The sequence below is a fragment of the Eriocheir sinensis genome, unplaced genomic scaffold (assembly GCF_024679095.1).
Source record: "Eriocheir sinensis breed Jianghai 21 unplaced genomic scaffold, ASM2467909v1 Scaffold620, whole genome shotgun sequence".
NCBI lineage: Eukaryota > Metazoa > Arthropoda > Malacostraca > Decapoda > Varunidae > Eriocheir > Eriocheir sinensis.
The window spans coordinates 157,501-177,446 of record NW_026111966.1 but is presented as its reverse complement, the minus strand read 5'-3'; the positions used below and the strand labels follow the sequence as shown (position 1 = coordinate 177,446).

Below are 19,946 nucleotides of genomic sequence, written 5' to 3'. Positions count from 1 at the left end.
AGAGGAAAGTAAAGCTATAGGGGGGTAGTTTGAGGGATTGGAATGGTCACACTTCTTAGGCACAGGCTGTACGAAGGCGTACTTCCAGCAAGAAGGAAAGGTAGATGTTGACAGGCAGAGGCGAAAGAGTTTGACCATGCAGGGTGTCAGCACAGTTTTTAAGGACAATAGGAGGCACTCCATCAGGTCCATAAGCCTTCTGAGAGTTGAGGCCAGAGAGGGCATATAAAACATCATTAGGAAAAATCTTAATAACAGGCATAAAGGAGTCGGAGGGAGGATGAGTAAGAGGAATATGCCCAGAATCGTCCAGAGTGGAGTTGTTACAGAAAGTTTGAGCGAAGAGTTTAGCCTTAGACATAGAAGAGACGGCAGTGCTGTCGTCTGGGTTAAGAAGAGGCGGGAAAGAGGAAGAAGTGAAATTGGAGGAGATATTTTTGGCTAAGTGCCAGAAGTCTCTGGAAGAATTAGAGAAAGCAAGGCGTTGACATTTGCTATGGATAGAGGAGTTTTTGGTAAGTCGAAGAATAGATTTAGCACAATTTCGGACGGAAATGTAAAGGTCATGGTTAGCGGGAGTTCGAAGGCGCTGGTACCTTTTGTAAGCTGCCTCTCTATCTTTGACAGCACGAGAGCAAGCGTGATTAAGCCAAGGCTTTTTAGCATGGGGAGTAGAGAAAGTACGTGGAATATATGCCTCCATTCCTAAGACAATCACCTCTGTGATGCGCTGGGCACACACAGAGAGGTCTCTATCCTGGAAGCAGTAATCATTCCACGGGAAATCGGAAAAGTACATCCTCAGGTCGTCCCACCAAGCTGAAGCAAAATGCCGGAAGCATGGCCTCTTCGGTGGGTCCAGAGGGTGTACAGGAGCGATAGGACATAATACAGAAATAAGGTTGTGACCGGAGGAGCCCAACGGAGAGAACAGTTTGATAGAGTAAGCAGAAGGGTTAGAGGTAAGGAAGAGGTCTAGTATGTTGGGCCGGTCTCCAAGACGGTCGGGAATACGTGTAGGGTGCTGAACCAACTGCTCTAGGTCATTGAGGAGAGCAAAGTTGTCATGCTGACTGCTCTTCTGAACATGCTAACCGCATGCCTCTCCCCCTCCCGTGGCCTCGCCACACACGACTTTCTACTCAAGCTCACCCCTTTACTGTCCAAATCCCTAACGCAAGAGTTAACCAGCATCTTCACTCTTTCATCCCTCACGCTGGTAAACTCTGGAACAATCTTCCTTCATCTGTATTCCCTCCTGCCTACGACTTGAACTCTTTCAAGAGAAGGATACCAGGACACCTCTCCTCCAGAAATTGACCTATATTTCGGCCACTACTCTAACTCTTTATTGGAGCAGTGAGTAGCGGGCTTTTTTTCACATTTGTTACCTTTTTCATGCCCTTGAACTGACTCCTCTGCTGTAAAAAAAAAGAATTGTAGACCTTGTTCACTATCTCTGATACACTTCACTGCCATATCTTCAACTGCTTGCAACATTTATATCGTAACACTCTCGCTTCCTGCTGCCTTTCCTCTATTCAGGTCTTTCATTGCCCAATTTACTTCAGTCTTAAATTTCTAGGCCTTCATTTCCTTCGGCCGTGTCATCCATCTCTGGTCTCTCATCACTAAACAGCTCTCTTATAATAATAATATTATATTCACTCCATCTTTGTCCCGCCTCCTCTGCATCCATCAAGACTGTCCTATCTTTCTTTTTCACAGCACCGCCTTTATTCCACTTCCGTGTCTGACTTCCTAACTAACAGGGAAATGAGGATGATAATCAGGGACAGGGTTTCCAACTGGTGCACTGTGATGAGTGGAGTCCCGCAAGGTTCGGTGTTGGCACCAATAATGTTTCCTCTTTATATGAAATATGGTGGATGGAGTGTCCAGTTATGTGAGTTTGTTTGCAGATGATGCAAAACTATTGAGACGAGTGAATAATGTGAAGGACTGTGAGACAAATAAAAATCACTCAAAGCTCCTCATCTACGTTCCTTAGATAGATTGACATATGTTACTATTAAGAAACTTATCCCAACAGTTGCAAATTTGACGCACTTTCATCGAAAACTTAATTTTTAATCATTTTTTATTTACTTTTATGGCGCGTTTCGCGTCATCGTCCGCCAGAACCTTTTACCCTTGATGACACGAAATGCGTCATCGTGCGCGAGGTTAAATAAGTGAGATTTATCTCAAATTCACTGTCTTGGCAGACAAATATTCTCAAAATAGAAGACAAAACAGTTTTTATATATATATATATATATATATATATATATATATATATATATATATATATATATATATATATATATATATATATATATATATATATATATATATATATGTATATTCACGTCCTTATGGATATCTTCTCGTTGATTTGGGTATAAATACTCCTGAATCCCTACAGTTTCGCTCATACATTGTTGGAGAGCCTCCCAGGTGAACGCGTATTCCAATGGTGAACTCCAGGAAAAAGGAATTCTTACATGTTCTATACTCCCAACATAACGAACCCTATGGTTTAAGCTCTCAGCTACTTCTGATCTTACTCTCTTAAGCCTTTGCAGCTGCTTTTTTAAACACTCGAAGTCCGCCTTCCTGAAGTCAGGTATTAAGTGTTGTTTCTGCTGACTCTATCCTCCCATTTAATATTAAATATAATTTCCTTATGATCACTGTTACCTAATGAACCCCCAACCTCAATGTTGCTTATTATGTCCTCTTTATTAGTTAACAACAAATCCAAAATATTTTCTTCCCTCGTTGGTGTTCTAATTAACTGCTTAAGGAAACTATCCTGCGGCGGGAAATGAAAAAGAACCATGCAGCATGGAAAAACTGCATGGAAATTTGTGTGCCTGTGAGAACAAGACAACGCTTGCTGAGCACCCAATGATTATCACAAGACTAAGATTCCCACCTGCGGGATATACTGTGAAATTTATTAATAATGCTAAAGCATATGAGCCATCTTATTTAGCATTCTATGTCTTTGAGAGTATTCTCGTAAAGCCTTCTTCGAATGGGTGTAAAGAGACATCACTTTGCCATAGCGTATGCTTACATTATAGCGAATAGAAACGGAGAAACAGTAGAAAGCGGATCCTATTGTGGAAGTAATGCTGTAAACCATTTAAGCTGAACCCACACTGTTTTGTACATAGAAAGAACTTACATTAGCTGAACTCACACTGTTTTGTATATAAAACGAACTTACATTAGCTGAACTCACACTGTTTTGTATATAGGACGAACTTACATTAGCTGAACTCACACTGTTTTGTATATAGAACGAACTTACATTAGATGAACTCACACTGTTTTCTATATAGAACGAACTTATATTAGCTGAACTCACACTGTTTTGTATATAGAACGGTCTTACATTAGCTGAACTTACACTGCTTTGCATATAGAACGAACTTACATTAGCTGAACTCACACTGTTTTGAATATAGAACGAACTTACATTAGTTGAACCCGCACTGTTTTGTATATAGAACGAACTTACATTAGCTGAACTCACACTGTTTTGAATATAGAACGAACTTACATTAGCTGAACTCACACTGTTTTGTATAAAGAACGAACTTACATTAGCTGAACTCACACTGTTTTGAATATAGAACGAACTTACATTAGCTGAACTCACACTGTTTTGAATATAGAACGAACTTACATTAGCTGAACCCACACTCATGGAAGAAGTTAAAATTTTCTAAAGGCTACAATAAAATCAATATGACCGATGAAGATACGGCACGTCACAATGAACAAACTCACTGTCTTCTCTGTAAATACGGGTTTTAAAAGGTAAAGGAGTAAAACATCATGACCATGAAAAATCAGGAAACAATTACATTGAAGCTTATTGTAATAGATGCAACCTTCAAATTAAAAAAATCACAAATTGCAGCGCACTCTCATTGCACATAATGCGGATTACGACGTGACGTTAATCCCGCGTGAATTAACGCTACCTTCTCGCTTCCGTACGCTAGTCCGAGAGGGGTGAGGTGGGGGGGGGGTTGGTGAAAAGGTAAAAGAGATGGGTAGGTGGGTGGGGGGGCGGGGGGAGGGGAGGGGGGGGTCCAGATACCCCCTCTTCCGTAACCCCCCCGCTGACCCCCCCAACCCCCACTTCCAGTCCCCCCCGCAGAGGCAACCCCCCCACTTCCGTACATTTGTTACTACTAGTGTGTGTGTGTGTGTGTGTGTGTGTGTGTGTGTATGTGTGTGTGTGTGTGTGTGTGTGTGTGTATGTGTGTGTGTGTGTGTGTGTGTGTGTGTGTGTACAACATAATATAGTAATTGTTTCCACCTTTTCGGATTACGTAAACTCTGATAATATTATCGTGTTCAGGAAAATGGTATGTGTCAGCTGTTATTATTTACTTTTTCAACGCCTTGGTAATTCTGTAAAAATAATCGAAATGAAGTAAAGCTTGGTAAACATTCATAACAACCACTTTGACCTATTTTTATACTCGCCTTATGTTATTTATATTTGTGAATTTGAAATTTATTCATTACAGTTCCAGTGCACTACCATCCTAAGTTTATTGATGAAAGAAAGAAGTAACTATTACGCGAGATAGTGAACCACAGAGAATACAGAAAACTTGAAGTGCGGAAAGTCCAGCGGATGGAAGGCGAGAAGAGACGCACTGAAGTTATCCTTCCACCTCGGAATAGATTGCACGTGTTGCCGTACATAAGAGATGAAATTGCTGTGCCAGAGCTTATTGTCAATCATTTATTGGTACACAGCACAACAAATACATCGACCCCAGAAAAGTTGGAGCTATTTAGTGAAACATGTCATTGGGATCTGTAATGCAACTTCCTCACTAAATAGCTACAAACTTTTCTGGGGTCGATGTGTTTGTTGTATATATGTAACATTAAATGTTTGACAGAATAAGCTCTGACACGGCAATTTCATCTCTTATGTACGACAACACGTTTGCAATCTATTTCGAGTTGAAGGAATAACTTATAGTGCGTCCCTTCTCGCCTTCCCTCCGCGAGGCGTCTCGGGAGAACTTTCAGCTGCGTACGAAGACAATGGGCACGGATATATATATATATATATATATATATATATATATATATATATATATATATATATATATATATATATATATATATATATATATATATATATATATATATACAAATATGTAAATAAATTATGCTGCCTAGTTTATTGTAATTGTTGTAGAATGATAAAATGTGCTTGTTTATAAGATCAAATGACTAAAGGACAAAGTACAGTCCTACTGGAGAGGTAATCCAAAATAATATAATATCCAATGGCCTAATCTCGCTCGTGCCGACATCATCAAAAGTAGCTTTATGTAAAGTTCATTCTTTTACAGACTATCCATTACTAACAAGCATATAAGGTTTCGAATGATGAAGTTTAATTATTGAGGATGGTTACCTATGAAGAAATACACCGTAATAATTATTATAAACGCACAGTGATGGAACAAAATAAAGGGTGTGTGAAAAGCCGACCGGGTGGCTCATGGCAGTCTACTAGCGAAGCCACCCGGGCGGCTCTGGCTCTATAAGGGTGGTGGGAGAGCTTTGGCATGGCATGATAGGCGGATAAGCGGCGCTGGCATGCGTTATCAGGTGGGTTACGACTATGATAACAGGTGATTAACGATCACCCACACCTATAGGCTATGGCTGAAACGAGAACGGGGAAATTAGGATCAAAACTTCGTACTGTACCGTGCCGTGCCCATGCTCAGGTTACAGGCCAAGACCCTTGTCGTGCAGGAAGGAGACTTACAGAGCACAAGATTATTTTAACGAGCAAGTCACCTCTGCCGCAAGGAACACAAGCGACAAAGGTCCTCAGGATCGAATAATAATCACAAGGGAAGTGTGGCGACGACAGCAAGGAACTTACCTTTAGTGAAGACGGAAGATAAATGGTACTTAGAATCTTATCGTATGATTTTTATACTAATATATTTTTTTTCGAGGATATACTTTGATTATCAATAATGATCAGATAAAATTACCGCTGAAATGCTTGAAAACATCAAGCTTTCTTGCACGCCTGGGATAGGTGCGCAGTGGTCTAGTGACCGAGTGTCTCAAACTTTTAATCAACTTCATTTTCTTAGAAATTTTCAAACTTTTTGATCGGTAATTACCTTGGATATAATACTGCCAGGTCAGGTTATCTGTACGCCCTGATCCATTACAAAAGTATTTTACTTTTTTTTACAAGAGTCGGCCCAAGGGCAACAAAAAGTGTAGAAAAAAAGCCCGCTATCTTGTTGCTCCCATAACAGAAGATAATATAGAGGGGCCTAAAGATAGGTCAATTTCGGATGGAGATGTGTCTTGATACACTCTTTTTGGAAGAGGTCAAGTCATAGGCAGGAGGAAATACAGACGAAGGAAGGCTGTACCAGAGTTTACCAGTGTAAGGGCTGAAAGAGTGAAGATGCTGGTTAACTCTTGCATAAGAGGTTTGGACAGTATAGGGATGGGCTAGAGTGGAGAGTCGAGTGCAGCGAGGCCGCGGGAAGAGGGGAAGGCATGCAGTTTGCAAGTTCAGAAAAGCAGTCAGCATGAAAATATCGATAGAGAGGCAACACGGTGGCAGAATTTAAAAGGTAGACTAGACTATCAGTAAGAGGAGGAGAGCTGATGAGACGAAGAGCCTAAGGGCCGCTTTCACAGTCACTTTGTTTGTTTTGATCGTTACTAATGGCGGCGATCGACGCTATAGTTTTCCACATGAAACTGGCCTATGGGGTAGTGTCAGCTGCAGAGGAAGCAAGAGGTGTTGAGAGTATGTGCCAAGGTGCGGGGCTAGGCTAACCCCGCAGCCGCCACTACCCCATCGGCCAGATTTACGTGGAAATACTATAGCGACGATCGCCGCCATTGGTAACGATCAAAACAAACAATATGACTGTGAAAGCGGCCCTTAAGCCCAAATACATTTTGATTCACGAATGTGCGCGAATATGCATGTCGTCCTGTGTCTTGGACAAGTTCGGCATCTTTCTTACCTGTTCTTGGTCATTCGGGGACATGTCTGCGTCCACCGCGGGACTTTTGACAGTTGGTCACGACCGCCACGAAAGTTTAATGTTGCATGAAAAATTCGCGGCTGATCGCCTAATGTGCACGAATGCTAAATGAACACCGAATTGTCGCCGAAATGTCGCCGACATGTCCCAGACAATTCGGTGTCCAATTCACGGTGTTCGGCGAATTGTCGCCGAATGACCAAGACTATTCAGGGACATGTCCCCGAATATTCGGCAAACATTTGGCGAATTAATCACGACACGAAAAATCGGGTCGCGGTTGGGAAGTATACACGGGGTCTCTCTCTCTCTCTCTCTCTCTCTCTCTCTCTCTCTCTCTCTCTCTCTCTCTATATCTCGATCTATATATATATATATATATATATATATATATATATATATATATATATATATATATATAGAATAAAATAATATAATCATAAATAGTAAACAAGAAAATATGAAAAACAAGAAGAATCGTGAATTTATAAAATAGGTATGAAACTAACATTTTCATTTATTTCATAATTTATTCATTATTTATTACTTTATTTATTTCTTAATATCATTATTCTGCCATTATTTAACCTTTGTTTAATTTTTTAGTTACTTAAATTCATTTCTTCTTTCAGTTACTGGTTTGTGTATTAATATTACGTAAACATTCATTCATTCTAAAATATTAGAATGAGGGCAAAACAAAAACAAGTCACATTCATACATTTTATTACACGTACTATCATACATATTGCCACATATTAGCACACACGGTATTTACTCGCCCACAACAAGAGGGGGGGATAGTGTTGTGCTGGAAGCTTCCCCCGGTGTCCATGGGTCTCTAGAAGGCTCCGGGAGGAGCGAGCAGGGGGGCGGGGAGCAAGGCGAGCCGTCCGCGCCCCGCGGGGCGTGGCCAGACGCCAGGCGGGAAGTGTTGCCAACTCGCATATATTTTTGCTACGTGTTCTTGTATGATCTAAAATATACTGTAACATTCTAGACTGTACTGTTCTGGATATATATAGGAGAAGAGGGCGAGAGAGTCCCAGTCCCAGTCATAGTAAGCTAGTGGTAAGTGAAGAGTCAGAGTGAAGCGTACTACTAAGGAAGAACATTAAACTACATAAACTGTGCAAAGTGTTTACATATCTCCCTCCCACGGAGTCTACTGACGGCGACACGGAACCCAAGTAACACGTCCGGCATAACAATAGCATTACTCAACTCATGACATGCAGTCAGGCTATATCTACCTGGTAAATATATATATATATATATATATATATATATATATATATATATATATATATATATATATATATATATATAGATAGAGAGAGAGAGAGAGAGAGAGAGAGAGAGAGAGAGAGAGAGAGAGAGAGAGAGAGAGAGAGAGAGAGAGAGAGTTCCTACTGTTCATTTTAATATTTATCTCCCTATATTTTTATCTATTTAAAATGGGAAATAACCAGACTGAAGAAAAAAAGTATCTTGATCCCATGTAGCAACACTGCTGATGGGTACTGGGGGTTTGGGTGGGTGTCTGGAGGGGGGGGGGGGCGCCTGGATGTAAACAACGCTGCTCCTGCGCCATCTGTTGCAACCGACATACACCACCACCCGCCCACGGCCTCCCATAGAGGCCCCCTCTCCCGTTCTATAGTATCCTTGCTCTTGCCGTACCTACCGTCGTCAGTCTCCATCCACACGGCAAAGGACTTGGTCTCTTCTCCGAGTGAATCAGGGACGTCTCCAAGCGCACTTAAGGGGGAGATCCCTCTATGTTTAAGAAATAGCGCGAGTTTCTTCTAATTCACACAGTACATGCATAGCATTATGCTAATCATCATATCCATATTTGGTGTGGATATGACTGAAAAAAAAAATTATGAATTTTTTTGTTTTTTCAAAAATTTTGGAATTCGTTTGGAATCGCCAATTCTTCACCAATTTTAATGTGATTTTTACAGTAATATCACATCATCTATGTTACCATATATCCGAACCGAATTTTTTGAAAATCTTCTTTTTTTATTCTTTTTTTTTTTTTTTTTTTTTTTTTTACTAATCTAGACGTGAAAAAATCACTGAAAAAAATGTTTTTACCTATTTTCAAATTTTGGAATCGGATTCATTTTCTACAACCATTCAATGCTTTTGTCCCAAAATTTCGGCCAAATCGGACAAAAATAAAGGAGGAGATAGCATTTGTGTGTGAAAATCCATGGTTTTGAGAAAACAGCGATCAAAGTTTGCCTTCCGATTTTTCATGTTCCAAGTGAAGTGAAACTATAATAAGAGATTCCAGTTATATTTGTTTATGGATATGGATACATATGGTGTTTATACCTAATAATCTCGCACCTGGTCCCCCCATAATAAAAATTTATTAGGTATTACATGCTCGAAGGCAAGGGTATCATGATGCGCCACATCACTCATTGTAGCCAGGTTTGATTAGAACGCCCCAGCCTGATATTGTTTGCTAGGGCTGCCTGGTGTTTTCTTTTTCTGACGTCTCTTCCTCTTTCTAGGTGTTAGTCTTCTTTCCTCCTTTCGTTTCAGTATTTTTTCCATTGCAGGGTTCGATCCAAACATACTTGTGAGAAGATGATATTTCTCGTAACCAAAGTTGTGGTCTAGGATGGTCACTTGGCTGGCAAACTTCACCCTAAAATATCCTGCATGCTTTATTTTCAAACACTTCTGCCACACTTTAGAATGCAGTGATTCGTTAGGGTTTTGTGACCTCCCTTTCAAGCATTTTTCCAGTAGTGTTGGGGCAGTCAGGTCCCTGTAAACTTTTCTTTATATATTCCAGGCTCTCGTACTCTATCTTAGCAAGGTACAAGTTCTTGGTGGAGTGTGCAGGTGGGACTTCATTTCTTGCTTTGGCTCTGTTGTAAAAACACCAAGACTCTTCTCCCTTCGGACATAATGCATGTCCTGGTTTCTCATCAGTCGATGTTAGATGGAAGTAGCTCGACCACACTGCCTCCCTCATGGTCTTCAAGTCACTTCCAGTGTTGTCTCTGATGGCTTTTCCATAGTAAAATTGAAGATGATCTACTATTTCATCAGTCAATTTTCCTTTTCCACCAAGCAAACTCATTTTCCTGGTCTTTCCTGTTTTTGTTTTTGTGATGACACTGGCCTCCTGCTTCATTTTTCGTAAGCGTGTCCCCATGCGTTTGCATACGTGGTTGACGCATTCTTCTTTCTTGACCTTCACGTTTTCGTAGGGTCCCTTTCCGTTGTCCAGTTCAGTCACAGCCGTAAATGCACTCGAGTCACCATCTCCAACAAAGGTAACGTAACGGAGCTTGTGACTTAGGGATCGGCTCCACAATCTTCTTGCTGCCTCTGCCTCCATCGCACCACTTTTTCCATCGAAGTTTTTATGGCACTTGTGGGTTTTGTTTGATGGTTTCATCCTCCTCTTCTCACAAGCAATGCAATAGTTGCAGAGGACTTCAAAATCAAGCACGATTCCTGTGTACACATCAATCACAAACCCAATACCAATGTGTGATTTGTGACCTCGAGTCATCCATGTCCCGTCGTAGGACACCTCCACGTCAAGGATGCCGTCTTCATCAGGTTCTGCCATCTCTCTTGAGGTGTAAAATTCCTTGACGGATTCATAGACGATCTCCATCCCTTTCTCGTAGTGACCTTGCATTTTGTTGTAAAGGAAGTGGCAGTGCCTCACGTACGAAGCAGCGGTGAGTTCACGATCAGTACCTAAGAAAGCAGACCTACTTTCAAGGCCTGCTCGACCCTCACCCGTCACAAGGCTGTGGTATACTTGTTGGAGGTTTACTTCAGTATACTTGTTTTCCTCCCCACCTGCTAGCTTGAATGTTCTAGGTGGTGCATGGCAATAATTAGTTCCACATTCCTCGCAATCAACACTGATGGTAGTGTCCCATCTGTTAGCAGCAGGTGTTACTACTACGTTCTTCCTGCATCCTCGCTTCTTGCATTGGAGCTCAGCAACCATAGCACGCAACTGGCTTCCAGTTACGATATATTTCTCGTCATACTCTTCAGTAACAGCAGGCAAACGGCTGGATGTAAGGTGAGTCCTTGTCAATGCACGTGGCACGCGAAGCGTAGCAGCAGGTGTTGAAGATGACGATGCAGCAGGTGTGGAAGCAGCAGATGACGATGCAGCAGGTGTTGATGCAGCAGATGATGATCCAGCAGGTGTGGAAGCAGCAGATGATGATGCAGCAGGTGTGGTTGGTGATGGAGGCGGGGGTGGAAGTACCGTGGCAGGCAGCATGTGTGGTGGTGGTGGTGGCTGCAGGCCAGCATCCTCACTCTCACGTTCAGCAGCGATGTTTTCCTTCCTCTCCCTGCCCAATACCCAGGCTCTTCTACTCTGTAGTATTCTCCTCTTCAACTTAGGCATGTCTGTGTTCAGAATTCGGAAGCAGATCTTAAAATAAGGCACGGATCAGTACAAGATAAGCAGGAGGAGCGGCGGCATGTCATACCCCTCTGGCATCTCTTCTCTCTCTGATCGGCGTGATCGCTATACGCGCTGCTGGCTGCTGGCTGGGAGGGTTGGGAAGGATGGTTCAGGATGCCAGAGGTATGAGAATGTGTTTTCACTTCATTATTTCTTCATAAAATAGTTATTTCAAGCGTAAAAAAAACAAAAAAAACATGCATACCCCTCCCTTACTTGCGCGTCACGGACATTTAATAGACATTTAAAGGGCTGCTCGCTAGGCCCTTTAAAATTGCGGTAGAGAAAAAAGAACTTCACCATTTGATACTAGAGGGATACTTGGTGTTACCTGGCTGTAGAACAGAAAACCGATATTTTTCACCCGCATCTACAAAAATTAAGGCGAATCTCCCCCTTAACCTCTTAGGAACGGGAAACCGATATGTCGGCCGGGCGGCTGGAGAGTATAATTTCATATAATTAAAGAAGCTAGCGACATTCGGTAGCTGACCTCAGCTGCGGTCAGCTAACGGGTGAGACGATAATTAGTCTGAGTTGACACGATGACGTCCAGTGCACGTCAGTCATCTGAGGAGCTTTTAAGTCCAGAGGATTACACTAATACGCCACGTCGTCATAAGGAGCAGAGGGAAAGAAGAGTGACTTCATCGTGTGTAGGGACGCTGGGTGCGTGCCTCCTGTGACCAGGCACGGAGAGGAAGACACCGCCCCCCACCAGATGAATTATTGACGCGACCTTGGGAGAGGCGGCTACTCTGACCCCTCGAAAGAGAGAGAGAGAGAGAGAGAGAGAGAGAGAGAGAGAGAGAGAGAGAGAGAGAGAGAGAGAGAGAGAGAGAGAGAGAGAGAGAGAGAGAGTACTTCATGTGAAACAGTCCCTCCCTATACGTATTTCTGTTATCTCCCCTTCACCCTCCGTTATCTAGTATCTTGCTCTTTTCGCTCCCTTCCTCCTCACAAGCATTCACACGAAAAGTGGTGGGATGGCTGGTGGAGAAATAGTGTGACAAAAGCAATATCTTTGGCAGCAGTCGTGTTTTGCTTTCGTTCTATTATTATCCTCTTCGGCACCTCAAATCAAAAAGCGCGCCATACTTAATATCCGGGATTTCCGCGCGTGCGGCAAACTCCACCACTGACATTCACAAAATTAAACAAAATCATAACATATGTATCAGAATATCCGGAATGATTACATTGTGCCTTACACACCAATATTCAGTCTAAAATAAATTGCAATTTATATTTCACTCACTAGTCTTCATCAGAGGGTGGTGGCGATGGAAGGATGTAGTCTTTCCCCTCTGACTGATAAAGTATTTGTGTTGAAAGACTTGAATCAGACGTGTTTTCGGCAGCTAGTGGTGGTGGTGGTGGTGACGGATGAGGGGGCGCGGGAGATGGAGGAGGGGGTGAATGTGATGGGGAAGGTGGTGGTGGTGATGGTGGTGGTGGATGAGGGGGCGCGGGAGATGGAGGCGGGGGGGAATGTGATGGGGAAGGTGGTGGTGGTGATGGTGACGGATGAGGGGACGCGGCAGATGGAGGAGGGGGTGAATGTGATGGGGAAGGTGGTGGTGGTGGTGGTGGTGGTGACGGATGAGGGGGCGCGGCAGATGGAGGAGGGGGTGAATGTGATGGGGAAGGTGGTGGTGGTGGTGGTGGTGGAGACGGATGAGGGGACGCGGGTGATGGAGGAGGGGGTGAATGTGATGGGGAAGGTGGTGGTGGTGGTGGTGGTGGTGAAGGATGAGGGAACGGGAGATGGAGGAGGGTGAATGTGATGGGGCAGGTGGTGGTGGTGGTGGTGGTGGTGACGGTTGAGGGGGCGCGGCAGATGGAGGAGGGGGTGAATGTGATGGGGAAGGTGGTGGTGGTGGTGGTGGTGGTGACGGATGAGGGGCGGCAGATGGAGGAGGGGTGAATGTGATGGGGAAGGTGGTGGTGGTGGTGGTGGTGACGGTTGACGGGTCGCGGGAGATGGTGGAGGGGGTGAATGTGATGGGGAAGGTGGTGGTGGTGGTGGTGGTGGTGACGGATGAGGGGACGCGGGAGATGGAGGAGGGGGTGAATGTGATGGGGAAGGTGGTGGTGGTGGTGGTGATGGTGACGGATGAGGGGACGCGGGAGATGGAGGAGGGGGTGAATGTGATGGGGAAGGTGGTGGTGGTGGTGGTGATGGTGACGGATGAGGGGACGCGGGAGATGGAGGAGGGGGTGAATGTGATGGGGAAGGTGGTGGTGGTGGTGGTGGTGATGGCGACGGGTGAGGGGGCGAGGGAGATGGAGGAGGGGGTGAATGTGATGGGGAAGGTGGTGGTGGTGGTGGTGGTGGTGGATGAGGGGCGCAGGAGATGGAGGAGGGTGAATGTGATGGGGAAGGTTGTGGTGGTGGTGGTGATGGTGACGGATGAGGGGACGCGGGAGATGGAGGAGGGGGTGAATGTGATGGGGAAGGTGGTGGTGGTGGTGGTGGATGAGGGGGTGAATGTGATGGGGAAGGTGGTGGTGGTGGTGGATGAGGGGGCGCGGGAGATGGAGGAGTGGGTGAATGTGATGGGGAAGGTTGTGGTGGTGGTGGTGATGGTGACGGATGAGGGGACGCGGGAGATGGAGGAGGGGGTGAATGTGATGGGGAAGGTGGTGGTGGTGGTGGTGGATGAGGGGGTGAATGTGATGGGGAAGGTGGTGGTGGTGTTCGTGACGGATGAGGGGACGCGGGAGATGGAGGAGGGGGTGAATGTGATGGGGAAGGTGGTGGTGGTGGTGGTGACGGATGAGGGGACGCGGGAGATGGAGGAGGGGGTGAATGTGATGGGGAAGGTGGTGGTGGTGGTGGTGACGGATGAGGGGACGCGGGAGATGGAGGAGGGGGTGAATGTGATGGGGAAGGTGGTGGTGGTGACGGATGAGGGGACGCTGGAGATGGAGGAGGGGGTGAATGTGATGGAGAAAGTGGTGGTGGTGGTGGTGACGGATGAGGGGACGCGGGAGATGGAGGAGGGGGTGAATGTGATGGGGAAGGTGGTGGTGGTGGTGGTAATGGAGACGGATGAGGGGACGCGGGAGATGGAGGAGGGGGTGAATGTGATGGGGAAGGTGGTGGTGGTGACGGATGAGGGGACGCGGGAGATGGAGGAGGGGGTGAATGTGATGGGGAAGGTGGTGGTGGTGATGGTGACGGATGAGGGGACGCGGGAGATGGAGGAGGGGGTGAATGTGATGGGGAAGGTGGTGGTGGTGGTGGAGGAAGGGGACGCGGGAGATGGAGGAGGGGGTGAATGTGATGGGGAAGGTGGTGGTGGTGGTGGTGACGGATGAGGGACGCGGAGATGGAGGAGGGGTGAATGTGATGGGGAAGGTGGTGGTGGTGATGGTGACGGATGAGGGGACGGGAGATGGAGGAGGGGTGAATGATGGGGGAGGTGGTGGTGGTGGTGGTGACGGATGAGGGGACGGGAGATGGAGGAGGGGGTGAATGTGATGGGGAAGGTGGTGGTGGTGATGGTGACGGATGAGGGGACGCGGGAGATGGAGGAGGGGGTGAATGTGATGGGGAAGGTGGTGGGGGTGTTCGTGACGGATGAGGGGACGCGGGAGAGGGAGGAGGGGGTGAATGTGATGGGGAAGGTGGTGGTGGTGGTGGTGTATGAGTGGGTGAATGTGATGGAGAAAGTGGTGGTGGTGGTGGTGACGGATGAGGGGACGCGGGAGATGGAGGAGGGGGTGAATGTGATGGGGAAGGTGGTGGTGGTGTTCGTGACGGATGAGGGGACGCGGGAGATGGAGGAGGGGGTGAATGTGATGGGGAAGGTGGTGATGGTGATGGTGACGGATGAGGGGACGCGGGAGATGGAGGAGGGGGTGAATGTGATGGGGAAGGTGGTGATGGTGGTGGTGATGGTGACGGATGAGGGGACGCGGGAGATGGAGGAGGGGGTGAATGTGATGGGGAAGGTAGTGGTGGTGGTGGTGACGGATGAGGGGACGCGGGAGATGGAGGAGGGGGTGAATGTGATGGGGAAGGTGGTGATGGTGATGGTGACGGATGAGGGGACGCGGGAGATGGAGGAGGGGGTGAATGTGATGGGGAAGGTAGTGGTGGTGGTGATGGTGACGGATGAGGGGACGCGGGAGATGGAGGAGGGGGTGAATGTGATGGGGAAGGTAGTGGTGGTGGTGATGGTGACGGATGAGGGGACGCGGGAGATGGAGGAGGGGGTGAATGTGATGGGGAAGGTGGTGGTGGTGGTGGTGGTGGATGAGGGGACGCGAGATGGAGGAGGGTGAATGTGATGGGGAAGGTGGTGGTGGTGGTGGTGGTGGATGAGGGGGCGCGGGAGATGGAGGAGGGGGTGAATGTGATGGGGAAGGTGGTGGTGGTGTTGGATCAGGTGACTCGGGAGATGGTGGAGGGGAATGTGATGGAGGAGGGGTTTAAGTGATGGGGATGGGGGTGGTGGTGGTGGTGGTGGTGGTGGTGACGGATGAGGGGACGCGGGAGATGGAGGAGGGGGTGAATGTGATGGGGAAGGTGGTGGTGGTGGTGGTGGTGGTGACGGATGAGGGGGCGGGGGAGATGGAGGAGGGGGTGAATGTGATGGGGAATGTGGTGGTTGTGGTGGTGATGGTGACGGATGAGGGGACGCGGGAGATGGAGGAGGGGGTGAATGTGATGGGGAAGGTGGTGGTGGTGGTGGTGGTGACGGATGAGGGGACGCGGGAGATGGAGGAGGGGGTGAATGTGATGGGGAAGGTGGTGGTGGTGGTGATGGTGACGGATGAGGGGACGCGGGAGATGGAGGAGGGGGTGAATGTGATGGGGAAGGTGGTGGTGGTGGTGGTGACGGATGAGGGGTCGCGGGAGATGGAGGAGGGGGTGAATGTGATGGGGAAGGTGGTGGTGGTGGTGATAGTAATGGTGGTGGTGATGGTGACGGATGAGGGGACGCGGGAGATGGAGGAGGGGGTGAATGTGATGGGGAAGGTGGTGGTGGTGATGTTGACGGATGAGGGGACGCGGGAGATGGAGGAGGGGGTGAATGTGATGGGGAAGGTGGTGGTTGTGAGGGTGAGTGGTGCGGGGAGGGAACGATGGGTGATGGTGGGAGAGAGGGAGGCTGAGAAACAAAATTAGCAGCTAGATTTTTTTTTTTTTTTTTTTTTTTGCCTGGGCTATTAGGTCATATTTATTATTTTCTTGAGGTTTGTAGTTTTATTTTTTTATCTTTTTTTTTATCATCATCATCATTCATACAGTCATTCATTCACCTCATCCACATAGCTTACCAAAAAAAAAAAAAAAAAAAAATAAGGGGCCTATCCAAAGCTAGCTAAGTGTGGGCGGGGACATATGGAATACCACATTCACACACACACACACACACACACACACACACACACACAGGGCTGTGTGGCCCAGCAATAGACCAACATCGCATATTAAAATGAGATAACATGTATATCACGTGGACCACAACAGTAATAGTACATTGTTTACATAAGATATATGTAGTAGCTGGAGTAGGTAGGAAGACACCTACCGAACGGGCGCAAGCCACTCCCGGTGAGGTATATATGGGAGGTGAGAAGGGAGCTGAAGCCCTCCAAAGACCCTTCCCATGTCCTCAATAACCGTTTCCCTATTGTCTCACCAACACCGGAGAGTAGTTCAGCATGCTCTCTAAAGACAGATCCTCTCTTTATCCACACCACACTACATTCACACAACATATACACCTTTTCTCAAAATTAAAATTTCAAAATGGCGCACCTACACCAAGCCTCGGAGTCCCCGCCTAGGGGGGGGACCACAAATTCCCCCAGGGAGGACTCCCTTTCTGGCTGCCGACCCGACAGGTGTCTTGATAACTCCTCGAACCTCTTTCTTCTCAATTTCTGCAACATTCGCGGTCTTCACTCTAATTTTCATTCTGTGGAACATCATCTCTCCTCCTCTAAACATCACCTTCTCTTCCTTACCGAAACACAGGTTTCTGAGGCTACTAACAGCAATCTCTACTCTGTTCCCTCCTACTATCTCTATCCTAAATTTCAATCCAAAGCTGGATGTTGCGCCTACGTGCGCAACGACATCACTTGCTCTCGTGCCCACGACCTTGACTCTTCTGAATTTTCCACCATCTGGGTAAGACTTCACTGTCATTCTATTACTAAATACATCTGTGCTGTTTATCTCTCACCTAACTCTACCAACTATGTAAAATTCTTTGACTATTTGAATTCTAAAGTGGAGCACATCTTGACCCACTCTCCCTTCGCTGAAATCTCCATCCAAGGAGATTTCAATGTTCACCACCAGCTTTGGCTTTCATCCTCTTTCACTGACCATCCTGGTGAACAAGCCTACAACTTTGCTATCCTCAACGACCTAGAGCAGTTGGTCCAGCACCCTACACGTATTCCCGACCGTCTTGGAGACCGGCCCAACATTCTAGACCTCTTCCTTACCTCAAACCCTTCTGCTTATTCTGTCAAACTGTTCTCTCCGTTGGGCTCCTCCGATCACAATCTTATTTCTGCATCCTGTCCTATCGCTCCTGTACACCCTCTGGACCCACCGAAGAGGCGATGCTTCTGGCATTCTGCTTCAGCACGGTGGGACGACCTGAGGATGTACTTTTACGATTTCCCGTGGAATGATTATTGCTTCCAGGATAGAGACCCCTCTGTGTGTGCTCAGCGCATCACAGAGGTGATTGTCTCTGGAATGGAGGCATACATTCCTCGTTCTTTCTCTACTCCTCACGCTAAAAAGCCTTGGTTTAATCACGCTTGTTCTCGTGCTGTCAATGATAGAGAGGTAGCTCACAAAAGGTACCAGAGCCATCAAACTAATGCTAATTATGAACTTTACATTTCTGCCCGAAATCGTGCCAAATCTATCCTCCGACTAACCAAAAATTCTTTCATTAATAGAAAATGTCAAAACCTTGCTTTCTCTAACTCTTCCCGTGAATTCTGGCATCTATCCAAAAACATCTCCTCCAACTTCACTTCTACATATTTCCCTCCACTTCTCAGTCCGAACGGCAACCCTGCCGTCTCATCTATCTCTAAGGCTGAACTCTTCTCTCAAACTTTTTCTAAAAACTCCACTCTGGACGATTCTGGGCATATTCCTCCTACTCATCCCCCCTCTGACTCCTTTATGTCTGTTATAAAGATTCTTCAAAATGATGTTTTCTATGCCCTCTCTGGCCTCAATCATCAGAAGGCATATGGACCTGATGGAGTGCCTCCTATTGTCTTTAAAAACAGTGCCTCCGTGCTGTCACCCTGCCTGGTCAAACTCTTTCGCCTCTGCCTGTCAACATCTACCTTTCCTTCTTGCTGGAAGTATGCCTTCATACAGCCTGTACCTAAGAAGAGTGACCGCTCCAATCCCTCAAACTACCGTCCTATAGCTTTACTTTCTTGTCTATCTAAAGCTTTTGAATCAATCCTTAACCGGAAGATTCAAAAGCACCTTTCCACTTCTGACCTTCTATCTGATCGCCAGTATGGGTTCCGCAAGGGGCGTTCTACTGGTGATCTCCTAGCCTTCTTAACTGACTCTTGGTCATCCTCTCTTAGCCGTTTCGGTGAAACTTTTGCTATTGCGCTTGACATATCAAAAGCTTTTGATAGGGTCTGGCACAAATCTTTGCTTTCTAAACTACCCCCCTACGGTTTCTATCCTTCTCTCTGTACCTTTATCTCCAGTTTCCTTTCTGACCGTTCTATTTCTGCCGTGGTAGACGGTCACTGTTCTTCCCCTAAATCTATTAACAGTGGTGTCCCACAGGGTTCTGTCCTATCTCCCACTCTTTTTCTGTTGTTCATTGATGATCTTCTTTCCAAAACGAACTGTCCTATCCATTCCTATGCCGATGATTCCACTCTGCATTACTCAACTTCTTTTAATAGAAGACCCACCCTTCAGGAACTTAACGACTCAAGGCTGGAGGCTGCAGAACGCTTAGCCTCAGACCTTACCATTATTTCCGATTGGGGCAAGAAGAACCTGGTGTCCTTCAACGCCTCAAAAACACAGTTTCTCCACCTATCCACTCGACACAATCTTCCAAACAACTATCCCCTATTCTTTGACAACACCCAGCTATCACCTTCCTCAACACTAAACATCCTCGGTCTATCCTTAACTCAAAATCTCAACTGGAAACTTCATATCTCATCTCTTACTAAATCAGCTTCCTCGAGGCTGGGCGTTCTGTACCGTCTCCGCCAGTTCTTCTCCCCTGCACAGTTGCTGTCCATATACAGGGGCCTTGTCCGCCCTCGTATGGAGTATGCATCTCACTCACACAGCTCTTCTGGACAGAGTGGAGGCTAAGGCTCTTCGTCTCATCAGCTCT

The 19,946-nt window shown here is 46.3% G+C and overlaps 1 protein-coding gene across 4 annotated transcripts in view; it reads right to left on the bottom strand.

Moving 5' to 3' along the window:
• The window catches only part of LOC126993489 (demethylmenaquinone methyltransferase-like), a 60,209-nt gene that overhangs the window by 19,481 nt on the left and 20,782 nt on the right, over positions 1-19,946 (bottom strand). Inside the window, exon 1 of one of the 4 annotated variants that reach the window (XM_050852630.1) lies at positions 5,948-5,967. The exons of 2 other annotated variants lie outside the window; for them this stretch is intronic. Coding sequence is in view for 1 of the 2 variants with exons in the window: in XM_050852629.1 (XP_050708586.1) it covers positions 5,767-5,780 (14 nt within the window). In the remaining variant the exon portion in view is untranslated. Of the gene's footprint in view, positions 1-5,766; positions 5,796-5,947; positions 5,968-19,946 lie in introns of those variants that run through there. One more of the 4 variants, XM_050852629.1, reaches the window with a different exon arrangement.